Genomic DNA, 22,620 nt, shown 5'->3' with positions numbered 1-22,620 from the left:
GTTCCATTAAACTATTACAATTCTATTATGTACAAAATTTATCCATCAAAAACTACAAAATTAGATAGAATATTATCAGGAATAAAATTGAAATTACAGTATTAATAAATTTAATTCACCTTAAACTAATTTTTTAAAAAAAAACAAAAAAAAAATTATTGTTTACATTCATGTGAACAGTGTGAGTAAAATTAATTAATTACACTGATTTTTTAAAAAAAAAAAATTATTCACGTTAACAGTAAAGCTGAATCTTAGTATTTTTACAGTAGCGCAGGAAGCAGCTCGTAGCTGTTTCCCTTTTTTTTTTTACGTTTCAAACACAGCTAACCATGAGATCCATGAATAATAACAAATGTTTTTTTAATTACCAATCAGATTATATCTGTATTTTTTACAAAACACAGATACATCCTCTTAAACAAACACTGTCACAGTGTTCATACTTCATATGGACAATTAATTTATAATATCCATGTGTAACAATTGATTAACCCATTTGTTTATTATCTCTCACCCATCAAACACGTTCACTTGGATAATAAAAGAAATTAAATGAATGCCAACAAATTAATATTCGTATATACCTCCATATCAATTCAAGGAAAAAACCGATTATTAGTATATACCTCCATATCATTCACAGTGAGCAAATTAACAAGATTATGAGTTTTATAATTAACCTTAACGGAAAATGCAGAAAAACGATCTGGAATCCAAGGGAGATGGGAGGGAGAGAAAGATCATAATCCCAGTCTTACTGTTCTTCTTCTTCTTCCTCTGGAGCTGAAAGTCTGCCTCCAAAGACGGGAGGGAAATTTGAAATGCCGGCATCCCAGTCTTACCAAAACACAAAGATCAATCCCTAACTTCATAAAGATCATAATCCCGGGGAGATAAAGATCGAATCTCATACGTCCAAGTCCCAGCAAAAAACCAACACCTCCTAGCCATGCTTATCAAGAGAAAAGTCATGGGCGGAGGGACAACCAGGACGTTCCCTATAAATACAGAGGCAAAAGAGACCCAAAGGGAGGGGGGAGAAAATAAAAAAAAAGAGGGGGAGGAGGAGGAGGAGGAGGAGGAGAGGACACGGACGGAAAAAAAAGTGAAAGCAGAGAGAATAAAAAAGGGCAACACACAGAGGAAGAAGAACACAAAATAGAAAAAAGACTAAGGGAGAAGTAACTAGAGGAGCAGGAACGGAGGGGACGAAGGAAGCCGAAGACAGAGGCCTCACCCGCAACAAGCGCCTGCTGATTCTTCGTCCAAGACGCAAGCAAAAAACCAGGTAAGCATTCTTTCCCTCCTTTGCAAATTTAATTCACTCTTTGGTGTAGCAAGCGTGCGTGAACGGTTCCCGCACGCTTGCAGAGCCTGAAACAACCGGTTACTGGTCTGAACCTGTAACCGGGGCAGGCTGGCTGGATCTGGCCCAGCCCGTACAGATTCAGACCCGTAACAGGTTGCTTCTTGCTCTGCAAGCGTGCGTGGACCGTTCACGCACGCTTGCTACGCGTACGGCTGGACTAGATCCAGCCATTAAAAAAGAAAGAATGGGCCGGGTCTGGACATCAGGCCCAGCCAGCCAGCCTAATCTACTTTTGAATAAGGGTGTGTTTGGCAAAACACACCTTTATGTATTTTCCATGTATTTTATTTTCTTTTTGTTTTGTTATTTGGCCAAATGAGCCTTTTTTTTTATATAAGAAAATTCTAAAAAATATTTGGGGATCTTCGTTCATTTATTTATGATCCTCTCACGTGTTATTTTAATTTTTTTTATTTACATATTGTTTTTTTATACTACATGTTTAATCTTCAAACCATTAGTGTTAAATATGATTTTGTTATGCAATGCATTCTTTTTTCTTGTCTGAAAAGAGTAAATAAAAAAGGTAAACAAAAAGAGAAAGGCATAAAAAAAAAATTGTTTCTTCTTCAATTAAAAATTCAAATCTTGTGAGCTTATTTATTGGCGCCAAAGTCATGAATACCATATTTTTTGGGTTTGTGTAATATTTATCAATGTTAGAGTTGAAAATATTCGTAGGTAAATGTTTATTAACGCTAGAATTCAAAACATTATAGGAAGAACAAAAAAGAAAAAGAAACTTATAGTAATTGAAGACAAGACCAAAATACAACATTACTTAGGTAGGATATTTAAATAGGAGTGATACTATCTTTCCTCTTTCGCATAACCAGTTTCGTACCATAGAAATATCTGTGAATCAGTTAGGGTTCTTAGTGACTATAATACTAAGTGACGACTTCTTGAACAAAATATTTCCTTATCAAAGAACAAAATGTTAAATATTTGTTCTTTTTCCAAACCAAATTATTTTTAATTGGTTGCCGTGAAGTGTTCTGGCATTACATATAAAAAAAAAACACAAAAATTAACTCTTAAATACCTATAAAACTTTAAAGCCGAATATATTCATCAATTGTTCAAAATCTTCCCTGTTTTTTATTTTATGGATCTATGTTAATATTATATTAATAATGTTATTATTGAATAAAGGAAGATCGGTAGAGATTGACTAGTACTCTCCGAGAAAGCCCATGGCAACTTGGGATGCACACCGTTCCTTTTGTTTTTTGTTTTTTTTTGTCCTCAGTCCCAAACCTAACTTTAGAATTGGCTGGCCATATTTAGCTGAAGGAGCTTACCAAGTTGAGTCTTTCACCGATTCATGGCTGTAGTCCACGCACTCTTTCTCTCTTGGCTCTTGTTTTTTTGAATTGACTCAGTGAGACATTAATTGTATATGGTTGAAAGGTAAGTCTTGAGAAAGAAAGTGGCTACCAATGATGTGTTGCAAATCCAATTTTAACCACAAAGGTCAACCCTTCTCCCTCTATCATTTTCTTTTTTTTCTCCTCCTGCACGTTCTTCTCTCTCTCTCTCTCTCTCGCTCGCTCGCTCAGCTCTCAAGTCTCTAGTCTTGTTCTTTTTTTTTCTTTTTCTTTTTCGTGAGCCTTGTTTTTCTGTTGCAACTGCTAGGTTTAACTTCCTCAACTCCCTAGGACCCACATGGCGAACCAAGATTCGACAATGGGGGTTCCCTTTTCAAGCATTCCTTAATCATCATCTCCTTTTCTATTATAAAATCCCTCTCTCTTTCTTCTCAAGTCCTGCAGGCACCATAGCATATTACTAATACCACTTGCTAGCTACCATCTTGGTTGATTATCTCTTCTTTGATTTTCTCTCTGTTTCTTTGTTAAATAGATTCTGATATATGGAAGACTTCTCTATTAATCATTCATCAATGAATAAAGCTGTTTCGGTCTCTCCAGCTGAGGAGAGTGGGTGGACATCTTATTTTGAAGATTTCTCTAACCATAAAGAAGAAGATCATAGTTTATGCTCTAGTACTTTTGCTAGCTCCTCAATGGTTTCTGATGCTGCTTCTTTTCCTCCATGGAAATCATCTCATGCTGTTGCCTGCTCTTCCATCAATAAGGGTTTGCCGAAAGAGTTAACTTTCAAGAAAACAAGAGCCAAGGAAATTTCTCTTGATGATTCCTTGGAGGATACTGCTAGTTCTCCTGTTAATAGCCCCAAGGTTATATTAATGGCTCTCTCCCTCTCTCCCTCTCTCTTCAAGAAAAAGATCTGAAATGAACTTTTTATTTTAACCATTCCAGTATTTTATCAACAGGTTAGAGATTTGAGACCGATATTAGAGAATCCCACGAAAACAAATGATCAATATTTCAACAGTTCTCTGGTAAACCACTGATTCTCTCAATTTCCCACAAAATCTTCTCTTCTTTTAAAGTTTTCATGGAATAAAATTAGTTTGGTATGATGATCAGTAGTTATATAACATGGGTGAAGTCTAGATAATTGATTTTTGTGATTTTGTAGGGTAATAAAGAAGGCAGTGGATTAGAGCAATATGCAGAAGGGCTGGAAACAAGTGAAAGATGTGAAATAATCTTCAGTAGTGGGAAGAATGACAGCATAGATTTGAAGAAGAGAGGGTTGTGCTTGGTTCCTTTGTCCATGTTAGTTAACTATCTGGGTTAAACTCCTATAATAATATCTATCTCTCTCTATGTTTCGTGTCCTCCTTGCAGCAGAACTATTAATTATCAGGCTGTCCGAAGGAAATTGTAGTTGATGACCAAGTAATCTATATGTCCATCTCTCTCTCTCTCCCCCTCTTTCTTTCTTCATCTGTAAAATCGAGCCCAAATCTTCCGTATTGTATATATTCAAGAGACAAGGTAGAAAACAATCTTTAACAAATTGAGCATATATATATGCATGTGAATATTATTTTCATGAGCTTGTAAGTTAATTAAATAATACCCAAGTAGTAGAAGGAGAGCCGTGTTTAACCCTGTAAAAGGCTATGGTGATATGGTACTTAAATAGGGCCATATTGTCTGAACTCTGAATTAAAGCTGTCCTAAATCTGTTTTGACAGATGACCTTTGATGCCATTGTACACATTTGTCTACAAAGAAAAGACACCTGTGAAACTCTGATGCTATCATACCTAGCTAGATTGTTAGGGCTGCAATGTGGATAGAGTTTGGACTTCGATGTGAACTCGTGACAGGATGTTCCACCTGAAGTCTTTGGAGGAAAATTATCCTACCTCGAAAACTCCTTCATCAATATTTTGGTTTTTTATTTCAAGTTAGCAGAAATAATACTGTTTGAGAAAAATTTAGTAAAATGGTATAATTTGATTTGGGTAAATTTTTGGAAAGCGACATCTATTAAATATTATGCTTATATTGTTAATTTGAATTACGACAATTTAAGATATTTCATTTCATAAACATAATATTAATTAAAATTTAAATTAATTAAACACTTAATAAAATATACAGACGTTCCCTCTCCTTCTCCTTCTCCCACCCTCTCTCCCTCCCTGGAGAAAACAATCTCCCTCAATCTCTTTTTAAAAAACTCATTAATCATTTAGATTTTGCCTTTAAAACAACTAAAAATCTAATTCTTCCTAGTTTTAAGCATTTTGATGTTTTTGTATTGAAAATCATTGTTTCCTTTCCTACCACCACCATTGTCATCGTTTCCCATCCATTCTTATAATCCTATAAGCAAGATAAAGATACTACATTGCTATTAATTTATATTTGGTTTGGTTGAAATCAAATAATTGCTTTGGTTGAATTTAAGGTATATGATGAATTTAATATTTGTTGAATCAATGATAAATTAGCTAAGAATAATTCAATTAGAGTTTATTTGATATAGTTATTCATGGAAACAAAAGTTGAATTAATTATTTCAATTAATTATGTGTTGTGCTTTATTTAGGTTAAGTTGTTGAATTAACAATTTTATATATACTATTGGAACCAGCTAATAATGTAGTTAAATATGCATACAAGTTCATGCAATAAAGCATAAATATGGTTGAATTATGACAAATTACATGTTCCGTTGGATTTTGATAAATTGACGAATTTAGTATTTTCTTTGAATTAAACTAATTTGCTATGAATTTGCGTTTGATTTAATGCAATTGAGCATAAAAATATCAATTGACAAAGTATCATGAATTCTATTCATTTTTTGTTAAGTTTGCTTTACGTTAAATTATGAGAATTTGATTGAATTTACTATGAATTTTACCAATTAGGATTGAGATTATGCAATTTAGTTAAAATTACGTTAAATTGACTAGAATTTGATAATTTTTTTTACAAAATATCTAATAATATATTTATGTGTATGTCATTATGGTAACAATATTGTTACTGAAATGAACAATAGCATTACATACAATAGTTGAAGCAGTTTGTTGTTAATCGGTAATTTAGGCATGTTATGTATAGAAATGAAAGAAATTATTTGTTTTGTAATTGGGTGGAATTATAATGATATTAATGTTGAAATAACTTGAAGGTATCAAATTATTGAATAACAAATATTATGTTGTAATGATTGTGTATAATGATAGTTTTAAGACAATGATTGATTATTTCATTCAAAGTGGTTTGAACCCAAAACCTTATAGTAGCAAAAATAGTCTGATCATTTTGGTTATTGTCCAATCGTTTTATTAAATGTCTAACTGTTTCTCAAAACAGTTTTCTTGAGAATGTTGCGGTTCTAAACAACAATATTAAATCAGATAACACAGTTCAAAAACACAACATTTCATTAAAGTTATAATTTAGAACAGTTATATTATTGAGATGTCACAATTCTAAACAATAACATCCTCAAAATATATTATTTCACAAAAACTATTTCATCCTATGTTATTTCAGTATTTAATTATATTTTGGATGCTAATTCTTTCTTTCATTCTAAAATTTTAATTCTGATTATTTTTTCCATGACTTTTATTTTATATTCCCAATATTTTTAAATTTACTTTTGGAAACAGAGAGTTGCGTAAATTAGTTGTCGTCTGAATCCCCATAGAGTACAGCTTTATGTCACAAGAAAGCAAAAACTCGTACATTTCATAGTCTAAACTAGCCATGAATGATTTTCCTCTGAGTGGGCGTACAACTTAGAGATAAACCTCTAGTATCAGTTTCCACAAACTGACTGGAAATATGTCAGTATCCTTTGATAGTTTGATGCCCTTGTGATTGTACACATTTGTCTCCACAGATGTGATTGAGCTATAGCCTTCAACTCCATAGCTTTATATTATAATTTCTTAATTATTAATAAATTATTGTGTCAGAGATCACGGTATTTGTTAAACTACTGTCTTTTTCTTGACAATTGGAATAAATGATAAATTATTTGATACAAAAGAGTCCGAATCATTAGTTCAAGACTTATAATAGGATTAAAAATATGGTTGTTGTTATTTTTTAAAATATTTTTTATTTAAAAAATATATTAAAATAATTTTTTTATTTTTTTATATTAGTATATCAAAATAATTTAAAAATACTAAAAAAATATTAATTTAAAGTAAAAAAAAATTAAATTTTTTTAAAACATAAAAACAAATAAAATCTTAATTAAAAAGCCAATTCAAAAATTAAAAGATAATAAGAGTGCGTGTGTGTGTATTTTCGGAAGTGTTTTTTGCCAAATGTTTTGATGGAAGCTATTTTATTGTTTTAATGGAGAAATCGGAACCATCCAAAAACAAGTAAATTAAAAATATATATATAAAAAAAAAAACACTTGGCAGGTATTCCAGTTATATTGAGGTGTTGTTTGTGCAGGTGGCGGCAAAGACGGGATAAGTAGAGGCCATGAAATTCAGTACTGGAAACTTGAAAGCTTCAACGTACCACCTTCCGAGCTAGAAATATTTAAAAATAATGATAGTAACAAGAACAGTATTATAATTTATTTGCTCCATATTAAAAAAATAATAATAATAACCACGCTTTATTATTACCCTGGAGGTATTTGAGAAGGTAGTTTTGAGTATTTTTTATTTAAAAAAATGTTTATTTTTATTTTTTAAAATTATTACATTAAAACTATTTAAGAATATCATAGACACACATAATTGTATCGGTATATTGTAATTGATTATTTTTTTATAATAAAACTACTTTCAATAGACGCCAACAGCTAGTCAAACAACACCGTTTCAAGATTTCTCTTCGCAACGTGTTATCCGTTGACCCCACAACAACAAGAAAAATTAATGCGGTTGGCAGAATTTAGATGGTTCTTGACATACATGTTAAGTATTTTATAAATAATTACTTTTCATTAATTAGCCGAAGCCTAATTAAATTCCCTGAACACTAACAAAGTAAAATTATAATTAAATGAATTGAAATTAAAAAGAGACAAAGAAAAAAGAAAGTGTTAAATAATAAGTGATCTCCACCACCCTCCTGCAGGCCATTCACTTAAATTATTCAGGAAGGAGACCCCTCCATGTGCAGAAGCATTAAAGGCAGTTGTGTCACAGACAGAGTTAGCACAGAGTTGTTAAGGACATTCTAATAATAAATTTCTGCATTTAACAATTCCTTCTCGGTTGACTCTTTTATCTTTAACATTCTTCTAGACGATCATTGTATCATTTGTTAAATAATCCTCCCTTCTTATTCTTTGTGGTATGGTGTTATATATATATATATATATATATATATATATATATATATTATACACCACGTAGATGTCCGGATCAGCTTGCGTGCATCTTAATTAATCTACAAATTCTTAAAGTTAACAATCTATGTAAACTTTCAATGGTTATTATATTAACAACTACATGACTCGAACTTGAGATCATAGAGAGGGAGTACACCTCTTGATCTCAAGCTCTTATTACTGGATCACCTACTAGATAGTTGTATGGTTATATATTTTGATTAAGATGTTAATGTTGCCATCACTTATTCTCGCTTTGATTGATCGGGTACGCAAACACAAAGAATATTTGTCAAAACTATATGATAAATTATTAATTTTTAGACTTTAATTCATCATGTTTTCTTAATAAGTTTTGGCTCAACAAGAAACGGGAAAGGAAGAATTGTGTTCCTTAAAGAATGCTTCCATCTTGTATAATTTATCATGTAAGAGATAAAGGAGAAGGAGAGTTGCTGCTGATGCACCTACTTACGTTTTTAATTATTTATCCTGTTTATTCATCTTTGGCTTTTGCTTTGGCTTTTGGTGTTATGGAAAATTAAATTGCGTAAGCGTAAAGTAAAGTAGATGAGCTTTCATTTTTCAACTCAAAACAGTAATGAATGGCAGCCATGATAATCTTTTTAGCTGGCAAAATAAATTTGAAATTAGCGATGAGTTTTTTTACTTCTTCGAGTCAAAACAAAGTTACATTATACAAGAAAAATATTTTCCCTATAAAGTTTAATATCACTCATTCTTGCCCGTGATGTAGTTGATGTTTTCACATCTGATGCTTCAATACTGCTCCACTATTGATAAACTAGATTTGACGGGTTAAAAAGCCCTTAAAAAATTATTTTTCTAGGTTAAGTTAAGGAAATGAATCCAATTTTTTATAAACTTGTTCAGAGAAAGAGTCGAGTCTCATGAGCACAGCTATATTTTAAATAAAAATATAAGGACTCATCATATTTCAATCATTATTAATATATATATCAATAATATTTTTCCTTGTTAATATATATATTACAGATAATTTTTTTTTTTAAATTATTTGGGCAATATCATGCTTTAATCTTTCATCTCCAAAAAAAACTTGTAAGCTATAAATAAATAATGAATCTCTCACCCAAGAAAAGTTTGAAATTTTCATTCTCTACTGTATATTTATTTCTAGAGTATCTCTCTATAATATTATTTTATTTTCTCTCAAAAAATCACTAATTTAATTATCGAAAGAGTTCTAAAATTCATTAAAAATGATTTTTTGTAGGTATCAGACACCCTTTCTTGCCACCCGTTTTTTCAGCCACTTTGACTAGAAAAAATGAGTAAGATTTTTAAAAATTAAGAGAATAACTGATTATTTAAGACATAAATTTATCTTAAACTACTTGAATTTTTTTTAAAATATTATCAACTACCACTCCTCTTGTCATCAAAATCAAAATTTCAGTACAAGTTAGTTAAATAGTTGTGGGCATGTCTACTTTTTTTTTTTTGTTTTAAAAAAAATTAGAATATTAGCTAACAACTTAAATATGGATCTTTACTGGAATGTTTATTAAATTCGTGAGTTTGTGGGTTGAAGTGTATTTTGATTTTGTTGTTGGGTATTTGATTTTGAATAATGGATTTGATGCGTAAATTTTTTTAAAAAAATATATGATTTCAAAACAATATTTACGATTGTATTTTTTAGGGAATGATGTGATGCAATGAAGTCAAAACAATTTTTGAAACTTGTGGAGATTACCGAGGGAAACCTAACTTGTAACTGTTGATAAAGTACCAAAACTGAAAGGGTAAATAAAAACAACCATATTATATTACACTCACTTACACTAGCATCCAAAAGTCTCCTACACACATTTTTCTCAGTCGACCAAGAAAAGTATCAAATTATTCATCCATTCATCCTAAGCCACATTGGAAACATAACCCTTAAATAGGCGCATAAGTTCCTATTTTAATCATGAATATACTCTGCATGTAAAATGTTTAAGTCAGCATCATAGAATTATGTTATGTTAACTATTGTATTTACAGCCTAAAAAGCAATTTACTGTATAGTATCGATGATGACAACCCTCAGGTGTTCCGCCCGCGGTAAAAAGTTAGTTTGTTTTTGCATTATAAGAGGTTTTTTTTAAAAAAAATTAAATATTTATTTTACTTTGTTTTTTTGTTTTTTTCAGGATTTTTAGATTGTTTTATGTGCTGATATAAAAAATATATATTTTTAAAAATATTATTTTAATGTATTTCTAAGTAAAAAATACTTTAAAAAATAACTACAATCACCCTTTCAAGCACTTTAAAAAATCAAAATATCACTACTTGGATTGTTGTAGTAGAACAATAATATATAATAAATTGATAGGATAACCATTAGAATCCTTTGAGCTAATCTCTTTGAAATGATTAAAGGCTTGAGTTTAGTGATTTAAATTGACTACACTAGTGATGTGATTTGAATTCTTTTTGGATTGGAAGATCACATGTCTTAATTATATCATTAAAAATAATCAACTTGCTTTATGGATTTTTTTTCCTCTTTTTTTTTTTCTTCAAAAAGGACCAATATAATTTTACCTTCTTTCACACAATAAATACATTTATTGTGTCTTTAAAGGGACCCCTTTAAATTGAGATGTCTACTTAAGATCTCGTGTTTAAATTTTAAATGAAATTTAGAAATTGTGAGAGTTATGTCACCTTTGTTCTAAAACCTAAATGTTGTTAGCATTTTTATGGAAGGAAAAGAAAAAAAAAACCTTCATGTAACATTGTCAATGAAATTTGCTTTTTCCTTAGGTTTTTAAATTTAAATTTTAGGATCGGTACATGAAAATATGTTTTTTTTTTTAATATACTAAGCTAATATAAAAGGTGCATATGTAAACAAAAAATTTATTTTTAATTTACATGTAAGTTCATTAAAAAAAACTTTTTCCTAAATTTTCTTCTTAGGATTTTCGTACTTGTTAAAATGATGAACTTCTTGTGGCGTGGCATATAATAATCGATTAACTTTCATTAGCTCCATGGACATTATTTCACGTGTGATTGAGGAGGAAAGGAAACCTTGGCTACCAAGCTGATTGTAGTCTTATGTGAAAATTTGATAATTAATTTATTAAAACTTATTCATAAAAGATAAAATTCAACAAAAAATGATATACTATAAACAAGGAGAAATCTCATGGTCAATCTAAAATTCATGTAAAACAATACTTTTTGGTCCATCTATTTTCTTGTGTTCTTTTTTTTTAGGTCCTATAGTTTTTTGAATTTCTATTTTGGCCTAAAATTTTATTTTATTTATTTTTTAGTCCCTAGATTTTGTAAAAGAGATAGAAAGTCATTGGATTATAGAAAATGAGAGAGAAAGTCATAAGTTTGCCACACTCCATAAAAAAATATTCCAGTCTTAGTGTCAACGGGTTCTATTCGACAAAAAGAGTCCTATGAAGACGTCTTTAGACCTACAACTAACATAAAAAAATAGATCAAGGTCGAAAAAGAATTTTTTTTTTTTATTTGTTATTTTCAAATAATTTAGAGGTGTTTTGAGTTAAAAGATTTGTTTATCTAGATGTTAAGAATGTTTATTAGGTGTTTTGTGGTCAAAATATGTGGAAAGTAGATTTTTTAGACCAAAAAAACCCCGCCTTAATTTTCTGGCCACATCTCTATTGACCAGAAATCTAGGCAAGCAACAACGTGTCATTTTTCCATGCATAAAGGGTGAATGACAAGCCTAGGATGACAAACCCACGTGTCTGGGCTTTGTTATAAAGGCCAAGCATGTGGTGTCACCTAGGCCCATACCCCAAGACTTTTTTTTTTTAAAAAATTATCATTTAACATTGAGTTATTAATTTTTTTCTTTTCAATTTTATCCTTTAATATTTGATTGATTTTGAATTAGGGTTTTATAATTTGTTTCACTTTGCTTTTTATAAGGTTATCGAATTCTTAGACAAATGTCCCAATATAAGGTTATTGCTTGATTTTACAAATATATTTTTTAATCATATAATTAAATAAAAGAATATTAAAAAATAAATTTATTAAAACTCGATGGAGTCCATGACATGGGGGATGAGTTAGGCTGCAAAATCCTAGATCGATCTAATATATTATTGTCTTAATATTATTAGTTTTTTTTTTTAAAAAAAAAGTCGAGCTTTTTATTGGTCATTTGAGTTGCATTTGAATCTACCAAGTCACATAAGGGAAACTCCCGTGCAATTTAACTTGAAATACATGTTAGATAAGGGGTCGGTTAAGGAGGTTACAAGGTTTACCTGTTAGGCAAAGTTTAATGACATTGTCAAAGAGTTCTTCATGGTCTGGACTTTTTTTTCTTACATTTAAAAGGGTTTTGGTTTGACTTGCAACATAGTGTTGTCGATCATCTAGTAAAAAATTATAACAAAGCCTCTATCCCAGTTTCTAAATTAGTTGGATTTAGCTATAGGTATTGATCCTCCAATATCAACTATTTAATTTAATCATATTAAAAAGTAATCTAAAATTATTTATGAAATCTTATCTAACAACTTAAATCTTTTATTGATCAAATGATAATGAATTTTAGTGTCTAATTATAATATAATAGCATACAATAATTAAAATCCATGCAATTTTAAAGTTCAAATAAGATAGCCCCATACTTATATCACTTCCATCCATATATATAAATCCTATGTCCTTTCTTCTTCTATTTTTTTTTTTTTTATAAACTGAGATAAAAACAAAAATAATTTACCATTTCTTTTCACAACTACCCTTCTTTTTTAGGTGCCAACATTATACACTTCCTTTTCATATTGAGGATATAGATGTTACATTATCCGTCATGTATAATATTCATGTCATATTATTGTGGCTCATCTAATAGCAGATGGCAAACATCCATAAAAACTTTATCACACTAAACACTATTAAAATATCTCTTACCTATAAAAAATGAAACAAGACAGTGTTTCTTTATATTTACAATATTATCTCGATTTAGTCAATTTAATTTGTAGGGCTTTTTATGTTTTTCTATTTTGAGCTGTAACTTCTCAACTATGTTGACCAACACTACATTCTCACAACTATTAATTCAATTATCAGATTACATACCTTGTCCTTGATGGTACAAACTAAATGAAAGAGATTAGTGTGTAGTCAATTAATTATTGCCCGAATCATTTTTAGACACAAACATGCTCTTTTGAATGACTAAGGTAGCATCAATATCACCTGTAAAATCTCCTCAGTACCATTTAAAACATCATAAGTCAAACCAGTAACCTCCACATCATGTTAGTCTACCAAAACCACTCTTTACCTTTTAGCACTTAGAAATTTGATGCCCTAACTCAACATATTTAAAACTCTAAAATCTAAAATCAGATCCAAAACTAGAACCCTAACATATGGCTTATTTAACTATTGATTTAGGTTAAACGGATGATTTCAATTCATCAATGCGCACCTTAACAATGTTATTATGGTCAGACTAAAAGTCATCTTCGTTACTTACCCTAACAATTTTTTCTATCTCCATTGTCAAAGCACTATGATAGGATTCTAAAACTGTCTATAAAAAAAATACAATTAGAGCATATGTTGGATTGACTATAGTAATCCATTTAGTTGCCTAGAAACAAACTTCTCTTTTATTTTTCATAAATCATTCCTATCCACTAGTTGATATAAGTTTTTAGAGTATTCCTTAATGGTCCTTTCCATCTTGTCTTAATGTATGGAGTCATTGAAACAAAGTCTGGGTGTACCTAAAAGGAAGAAAATGATTTTTCATCTTCTCTCAATCACTAATCTTATATTTGTATTGTCTTTCCTAAAACCTCTTCAATTACTCTCACCAAGCAAAAGCTCACCCTTATTTGCTTTAAGATTTTCTTATACTTGAAAACTCTCATTACTTGAGTCAACTAATCGATAAACTATCTCTTTGTAGTGTTCTTATGAACTCATTGAGTTTTATTTGAAACTCTAAATTCTCATAATACTCTTTTTGATCAAGAGGTTGCCTCCTCTACTCTTGCCTCTAAAATGGGTTTTCAATGCCAATCATAGATTTAAGATCACTCTCTTTATGATCCCTTAGGTTTCTCACTGTCATTAGCTGATGAGTCAATTCTACAATACATCACTACAAATCTTCTATCACTAGTTCATGAACATCACTTTTTCAATAGGAAACCTCTTCATCCCCTCTTACACAAATACATTATGTTTTATGATCTTTTCTAGTTATGGTTATTCAACAACACACAATGACTAACTATTATGAATCATTGAGCTTTTATACCAACTAACACAGATAAAAACAACACAAGAGAGACAATAAACACAAGCAACATAAAATTCTACTGAATAGGATAACCATACAAAAACTCTAATTCAAAACTTTATTCTTGAATATTTTCTTTTTAAATAGTTTGTTTTTATAAAAGATTGACACTACTTAAATAAACTTAAAAATTGACCTAAACAAGTAAGAAAACTCAAAATTAAAGGAAAAAAGCAATAAAACCTATACAAACTAAGAAATCCTAAAAGAATAATAAAAACAAAACTAGCTTGAATAACACTTGTTAGGCCTAATTTGGAGGTCTTTCGGACCTGGATGGTTATAGTAAGCTGACTTTTTATTGAGCAGGATTGAATGACCAGATTAAAAGTTATGGGTCTGTTTGTCAAGCCAATTATTCCATGTTACCCGAACCTCTTTCTTCACTTAGTCTTATTCCATCGATCCATAAATATTCCTCAAACTATTCATATCCCCCAATTATCACATCACTTATCAACATATGATTGAACAGAAACATCTACATCACTCATTCTCAATCCAAATCCACCGTAAAACATCTAAAATCATGGGAACAAGTAACGAAAAAGTACTAGGGGAAGGTGGAGCTGATATCCACCTATTGGTGGCAACAATCGAATCATTGTCCAAGTTCCAAGAGGCACTAAGGTGTCATACAGGCTTCCAGCTTGCCGTTGATGGAAGATTATTATTGCGAGGGACAATGTTTGGCCGAAGGTTGTCTCGTCCAACTTGACGAACGTGCATAGTTAATGCTTTTATGTAAGAATCAAGGCCTTGATTGATGAAAATGGCTTGGCGTGATTTTCGGGCGAGGCACATACAACTACTGGAGGCGGCGTTCATCCTGATTGAAGAAATAGATAGGCGCTGGTCGGGAGGATTTATTGATAGGCAGTTTCTAAATCATGTCCCCACCTAATTAGGCGGTAATTGAATCATTAATATTGAATATTAGGAGTAGTGTGTATTGGATAATTTATCTGTGTTGGTTTGTTATTAAAAAATAATTATTAATAAAAAATACTTTTTAGTTAAAAAAAATTTAATTTGGTTTTTAAAAAAGTATTTTTCTTTTATTTTGAATAAAAAATACTTCTGAAAAGTTGTAAAAATTTTAGAAATGTTATGTTATTTACTGATTATATCAAATTTAGTTCTCAAATTTTTGATTATTATATATTTTGTTTTGAATTGTTTTTTTTTTAATTTTATCTCTTAGAATTTGATTTAATTTTATTTTTATATCAATTTTGGTCTTCATTTTTATGATTGTTATTTTTTTTTCTCTTATCATTTTTTTAATTGAATTTTTTTATTTATCGGATTTGATCATCATTTTTTTTATTATCATTTATTTTATTTGAAATAATTTATAAAATTATATTTTTTTATTTCATCATCTTTCAACTTTTTTATCAATTAGATTTGATCTTCATTATTTTGAATGTTATTTATTTTATTTGAGATAATTTATGAAATTAGATATTTTTTTTTTCAATTTCATTCTCATTCATCTTTTTAACTTGTAAAATTTGTTTCTTATTATTTTAATAATTTTTTTTAAAAATATTAATAAGTTATTTTCTAACTCATTTTTCATAACATAATCAAACACTGAAAAATATTTTTTAATTTATTTTCTATGATACTACCAAATATCAAAAAAATAATTCACTTTCTAGGAATCTATTTTCTAGGGAAATCACTTTTTTTTTTTAAAAAAAAAAAATACTTTTCAAAAATAAACTTCTTTTCAACAAACAAACGAGGTTTAAGAAGGTAAATATATTTTATTTTATTTTCTAGATTCAAATTATAAGTTTGGTATTAAAAAAAAAAAATGTTAAACTTCCTGAAAATACCAGTAAAGCATACATGCTTTAGATTTTATGCGAAAATGAAATACTTCACCACCCAAGAGAGTAGTAGCAGTAGTGCTAGAAATTACCTAGACGATGATGCATTAATTTTGGGCTTACTTTAACCAACAAAAACATGTTCCTAACACCTCGTGACATAGGAAATAACAACATGTCCATTATCATCAACAATATGTCCCGTGATAACCAGAGATGAACATGGAGGCAGGAAAAAAAAAAAACTAATTAAATATATAGTTGGAAACATCATACGAAGAATTTTGGTGCCCTAATGGTTTATTGTTTAGAATTGTAATTTTTTATTATTTTTCAAAGTATTTTTTATTTAAAAATATATTAAAATAATATATTTTTTTATTTTTAAAAAATTATTTTTGAAATCAGCATATCAAAATAATCTATAAATACAAAGAAATATTAATTTAAAATAAAAAAATAATTAAATATTTTTAAAATGAAAAAATAAACAGAAGGAAACCATTCTTATCAAGATGCAATTACAAACCATAAAATAATGCCAACCGAGTATATTTGCTTTGCTTGCAACATTGTATAAGCTAGCATCTTTGTATATTCATATTTATAGCAGCCTCCCCGTTATTTTAAAGAAGAAACATCCCACGGAATAAGAGGAATAAAGAAGAGAATAAAATCTTGGAACCGAATCTCGTATCTCAAATGTCTATGAATAAATTATAAGATGAATAAAACATTCTTAAGTATACAACGAAGAAGCAAAGCTAATGCATCTACATTCAATCATATATTCCCCACCGTGAGAATATTTAATTTAGAGTGTTTGGTAGACAGGTAGAGTGTCTAAAATATTATTTGTTTAAAATTTGAAATATATTTTTGATTTAAAATTAATATTTTTAGTGTTTTTTAATTGTTTTGATATGTTAATGTCAAAAATAATTTTTTTAAAAATAAAAAATATTATCTTAATTCATTTTCAAGTAAAAAAAATATTTTGAAACATATCATCTCCCATACACACAACACACTTTATATGTATATATATATTTACAGACAGTATATCTCAACTCACACAAAACATTTTGATATTTTTACAGATATTATGTCATCTTATTGTAGTTAATTTTCTTTAAAAAAATATAAAAAAAAGTGTATTAATTTGCAAATAAATTGATTCACATACAAGGAGGTGTGCTTTGATTTCTTAGTTTTTTTAAATTGAGATTTTAAATGAGTATTCAAAGGACTCCACATGCTTCATATCGATGTAAAGAAATGTGCTTTTAAGATTATTTCTTTTTAAAAAAAAAAAAAATTAATCTCTTGTAAACTGGTTCAAAACACTCCTCCCATCAAATAAAAAAGAAAATACTATATATACATTTATGGAAACCCGTATTTTGATGGTTGGTGTGGGTTTTTTTTTTTTTTTTTTTGTATTTTGTTCAACGTTGACATTAAATTCCCATAACTGTAGAGGTGATGGACATGCTGTTAAATTTTCCTGTCTAGAATTGTGCAACCAAAGGCAGGCAGCTACTTGCCAATCACTCGTTTATTCATTGATCACGTAACCATAGGGCAAGAATGCAAAATCAAATCATCTAGAACTAGGTGGCCGTGATAAAAATTTGGGATAAAATAATTTATTTTTTATGATTTTAAGTTTGGATTTTATGATTGTTAATATTAATTTTAAAACCTGTAAAATTAATCAAGATGAGCGTAAAAAGGTCTGGATACTGATATTAATATATATATATATAAAAAAAAAAGCAAAATCAACAAAACTAAATTACATGTTGTTTTCAGTACATATCGTTGAATAAAAGGGTGTCCTCTCGCCTGTACGTGTTTGAAATGCCTGCCCCAACTACTAGCAAGTGAGTGGAAAATCCTTTCACTAGCACATGGATGTGTTCATGATCGATTCTGCAAGCCTTGAATCATGTCAAAGTCAGTGTCTTGCAAGATTTTATGGTAGCTATTACAGACTAAAACGCCTCGGTTGTTGTCCTGTCCAAGTTATGTTATGAGAACTTTGACCACCTAAAGGATTTGAATCATTCCTAGATATTTAAAAGTTTAGTGGTGGTTGTTATTTAAAATATTTTTTACTTTAAAAGATAAAAATATTATAATTTTTTTATTTTTAAAAAATTATTTTTAATATTAACACACCAAAATAATATAAAAATATAAAAAAAATATTTCTATAACTTGAAAACACTCTTCCCATGCTGCGCAAATCACCTTGTGGGTTGGTAAGAGTGGGCTCAGAACTTGCAGCAGATAGCTCGCTGGTTCAAGTCCAAAAAGGATTTTGTTCAAAGTTATTTACAGGCTTTTCTTCTTGGCCCAAACAAACAATTGGACAGATGGGTCTGAGACTTCTATTTTCATTGTTACATTTGGGCTCATATACTTCATTAACATCTATATAGGTTTGTTTTTTTAGCAATCTTATAATTTCTCTTTCAATGTTCAACAAACATGAGTAAAATAAATTTCAAGATTGAAATATAAAATCTAAAATTGCAAGGAAGAAATATTAAAAAGATAAAAAATACATGGATGAAATTGTATTTTTCCGATATGAACAGTAAAAAAGGCATGGATGCACGATGCCGTCTGCATTGCTTTATTCGAAAGAGAACATTGTTTGTACAATTACAAGAACTGTTAGACACCCCAATCTATATTAGCTTACTCGTATTTGAGCCAATTCGTTGGTCTAATGCACCCAAAATGGAAGTTTCTGACAATTTTATATTTTATTTTATTTTTTATAAATCAAAATTTCATCTCCTCGATCTGAAATTCTTCTCGCACTTGTGTGGTTTTTTTTTTTTTTTTTTTTTTTTTTTTTTTTTTGTGACTGGAAACTTGGACTTGTGCAAACGGTCTAGTACTAGGATTTCATTCTTTTAAACAACACTCCCGAGGACATTTCATCTCTTATACATTACAAGGATTGAGATCTTTCATGTTCATACATTCATGTTCAATAAATCTAAATCATTATATCCAAAATGATACTATCATTAAATCATATTAATGTATGATAAAGTGATAATAATTTAATTATTTTCTCTCATATCATCGACAATATTGAATTTAAAATTAATTATTACATTTAGAACATTATATTCCATCATAAGGGAAAACAATATCAATTCAATTTTTTTTATTATCATTAACGTCTCTAATTTCTCATAAACATAGACATTAATTCACCACATCAATTCCATTTTTTCTTAATAGTTTAAAGTCACAAATGATGTTGAGTCTTCAAATTCTCTAAATTTTCATAAAAACTTGTTAATAAAATCATGAAAACACTTCATATAAAAATGGATTTAGCTATGATTTAAGATTGACCTGAGTTGTTCCAATCAAATACTTTTCGTGGAACGAGAAATACTTCAATATTTAAGTCAGTATGTTTATAAGGTAGGAGAAGATAATGTAAAAAGAAAATAAAGGTATGTTATGTGTATATCTAGGTGTGACTTAATTGGTTGTAACTCTACTGTAACTTTGTTGTGTGTTGAAGTACATTTATACATTTAATATAGATTTGTAATTTTTCTCATGGAGGAGGAATCACATCATTGGCCAATCATATGGCTCATCAATTGGTGTGATGCTCCAATGGGTTATGTTTTTGACATGTGATTAGAAATGAAGTTGGTGTGGCACAAACATGTGACATGGTATATTTGTATACCCCTAAGTAAACGTAGGATCAAAGGTGGCAATATCCCGATAAGTAATAGAAACTCGAGATGAAAAGAAAAATGAGCAAACAATATGAATAATGGAGAATATTATGTGAAATGAAGTGAATGATTTCCATGGATAAATATAAGAGTATGGATAAGATTCCTACATGAATTATAATGTTTTGTTTAAAATTCATAACAACATGAAACGGGTAATGGATGACCTCAATAAATAAATTAAAAGTTATTTATGAAGTTGAAAAGATAATTACAAATTTTGGATTCAAAATTCATAATGTTGATTGAACTGGTAATGAGTTTCAATATATATATATATATATATATATATATATATATATATATATATATATATATATATATATATATAAGCAAAAATAAGGAAAAACAAGAAAATTATTTAAGGTTGTCGCACCCCAAAAAAAAAAATCCATCTCTATGCGGGTTCGACTGGCAAAAATTTTTTTTTTTTGTTCTTTGGAGTCGCCACCTAGTATTTTGGTCACTAGGAACCTAACTGGTCTCAGAGATTGAGTACGGGGACTGGTTGCGTAAAGGGAAGGTATTAGCACCCCAAATACGCCCTACCTAAGGTAAGCTGCATTGTTTTATTGTCTGATAAAAACTAAGGTGTTATTGTACTTCTAGTCGTTGGTCTGTCTATGGTTCAAGAAAAATCCTCCTCGGTAAGGAGGTCTTTTATCTTATCGGGTAAAATCCTAACCGTTCTAACGTCTATACCAAATTTTATTAATAATATTTAGGAATACGTTTTACGTATAAATTCGTAATCCCAAATACTAAAAGAAAACAGAAAGATTTTTTTAGAATTTTTGAAATATTGGCCTAGTTCTCATGGCTTAAATAAACTGGTTATTAAAGCCAAAATGCATGCTAATACATATATTGTTTTGAAAATTTCCTTTGTTGTGTGAAAATATGATATTATAATATTTATATATATATATTGGAGAGACTAGGCCGTATTTTAAAACAAAAACAATTTTTTTTGGAAAATATTATTTTTTATGCTTTTGACGAAAATCAGATATTTTAATACCGAGCTTGTATCTTTACGGTATAAAAATACAACCCAATATTAATCTACTTTGATAAAAATATGCAGAAAAATCAACAACATTTTTAGGGACTTTTTAGAATTTTTTTGAAAGCAAAAACATTTTTTATTCTGAAAATCTTTGATATTTTGACAAAAACCGGCTATTTTTAACACTGGTTTTGTATCTTTACGGTATAAAAATAGAAACCAACATTAAACCATTTTGACAAAACTATGCAGAAAAATCAACAATATTTTTTAAGATGTTTTCAAAATTGTTTTTTTTAATTATTATATTATTTATATATATACATATATTATAACATATCATAATATATAAAATATAATATATAATATATTATATTATGGGGCTGGGCTGACCCAAATAAATGGGCCAGGCTCAGCCCAAAAAAAAAAACACACGGGCCGACCTCGGCCCAGAACGCAATTGGGCCGATCTCGGCCCAAGATCTCCTACAGTCTGGGCCCGGACCGGCCCAGACTTGCAAGGTTGGGCCAGCATCGGGCTGGCCCAACACCCTCGGCCCAGCGGGGGGAATTAATTTTCTTCCCCCCCGCCTCCTGCATGCAAACTTTGCATGCAGGAGGCAACGCCTGCTTCGAAAACAAAGGGGGAAGAAGAAAATGTACCTGGCGTGGAGGAGGCGGTCGTGGTGGTGCTGCGGTGGCGTGGCTCGTGGGCGGCGGCGCTGCAGCTGTTTCCAAGCGTTCGGTTCGCTCTCTCTCTCTCCTCCTTTCTCCCTGTTTCGGTTCTCTCTTTTTCTTTTATTTTCAGTTTAATTCCAGTATTCCCTTCTCTTTCTCTCGTGCCTGCTCTCTCTTCTCCTCCCTTCTCGGGTCTCTTTCTCTCTATTCCTCTCGGGGTCCTCTCTCTCTCCTCTCTCTTCCGGTCCTCTCTCGGGTTTTCTTTTTCTCTTTTGTTTTCTTCGGTTTTCTTCTATATTTATAGGGGCAGAACGGGTGGGAGACCATGGTTAGTGCGCCTTCAATCACGCAACGGCTGGTCGGCTCTTTCGGTGGTGGTGGGGGCGAGGAGAGAGACGCGGGAGAATTTTCGAATTTTTCATCTCTGTTGCTGCTAAACCGGGGGGAGGAAGATGATGAACAGTGTCGTTCAAAACGACACCGTTCTGCTTTCCCCCCCTTTTTTTTTTTTTTTTTTTTTTTTTTGTGTATGAAACGGCGTCGTTTTGAATAAAACGCGCCGTTTCATTTAAATGGCCAAACTTCAAATCAGTCCTCCAAATTCGGTCCCCGCCCTTCTTGTTGGCCGCCTTTTTCACTTTGGTCCTTGGACTCTGATTTATGCAATTGAGCCCCTAATTGATCAATAAACTTCTAATTTCTTCAATTAAGCCCCTGAAACAATTCCAAACAGCCCCCTCTATCTTTGCGCCTTCTCCAAATTGGTCCCTGGTTTCGGATTTTCACAATTAAGTCCCTAATTGGCCCTTAAACTTCAATATTTATGCAATTGAGCCCCTGATTTGACCCAATAAATTCCCAAA

The 22,620-nt window shown here is 30.2% G+C and overlaps 1 protein-coding gene across 1 annotated transcript; it reads left to right on the top strand.

Moving 5' to 3' along the window:
- The first annotated feature begins 2,889 nt into the window (after positions 1-2,889).
- On the top strand, positions 2,890-4,298 carry LOC118040437 (vascular-related unknown protein 1). The gene is made up of 3 exons (XM_035047382.2): positions 2,890-3,575; positions 3,672-3,740; positions 3,881-4,298. The coding sequence occupies exons 1-3, from the start codon at positions 3,249-3,251 to the stop codon at positions 4,040-4,042; spliced, it is 558 nt and encodes a 185-aa protein (XP_034903273.1). The 5' UTR covers positions 2,890-3,248; the 3' UTR covers positions 4,043-4,298.
- Positions 4,299-22,620: the final 18,322 nt, after the last annotated feature.

The sequence above is a fragment of the Populus alba genome, chromosome 14, assembly GCF_005239225.2.
Source record: "Populus alba chromosome 14, ASM523922v2, whole genome shotgun sequence".
In the NCBI taxonomy this organism is placed as follows: domain Eukaryota; kingdom Viridiplantae; phylum Streptophyta; class Magnoliopsida; order Malpighiales; family Salicaceae; genus Populus; species Populus alba.
This window is presented reverse-complemented; position numbering and strand designations above follow the sequence as displayed.

Coding starts and splice junctions, on each gene's coding strand:
- LOC118040437 (XM_035047382.2), top strand. CDS start 3,249: ATGGAAGACTTCTCTATTAATCATTCATCAATGAATAAAGCTGTTTCG. Junction 3,576..3,671: donor CTCCTGTTAATAGCCCCAAG/GTTATATTAATG, acceptor TTTTATCAACAG/GTTAGAGATTTGAGACCGAT. Junction 3,741..3,880: donor AATATTTCAACAGTTCTCTG/GTAAACCACTGA, acceptor GTGATTTTGTAG/GGTAATAAAGAAGGCAGTGG.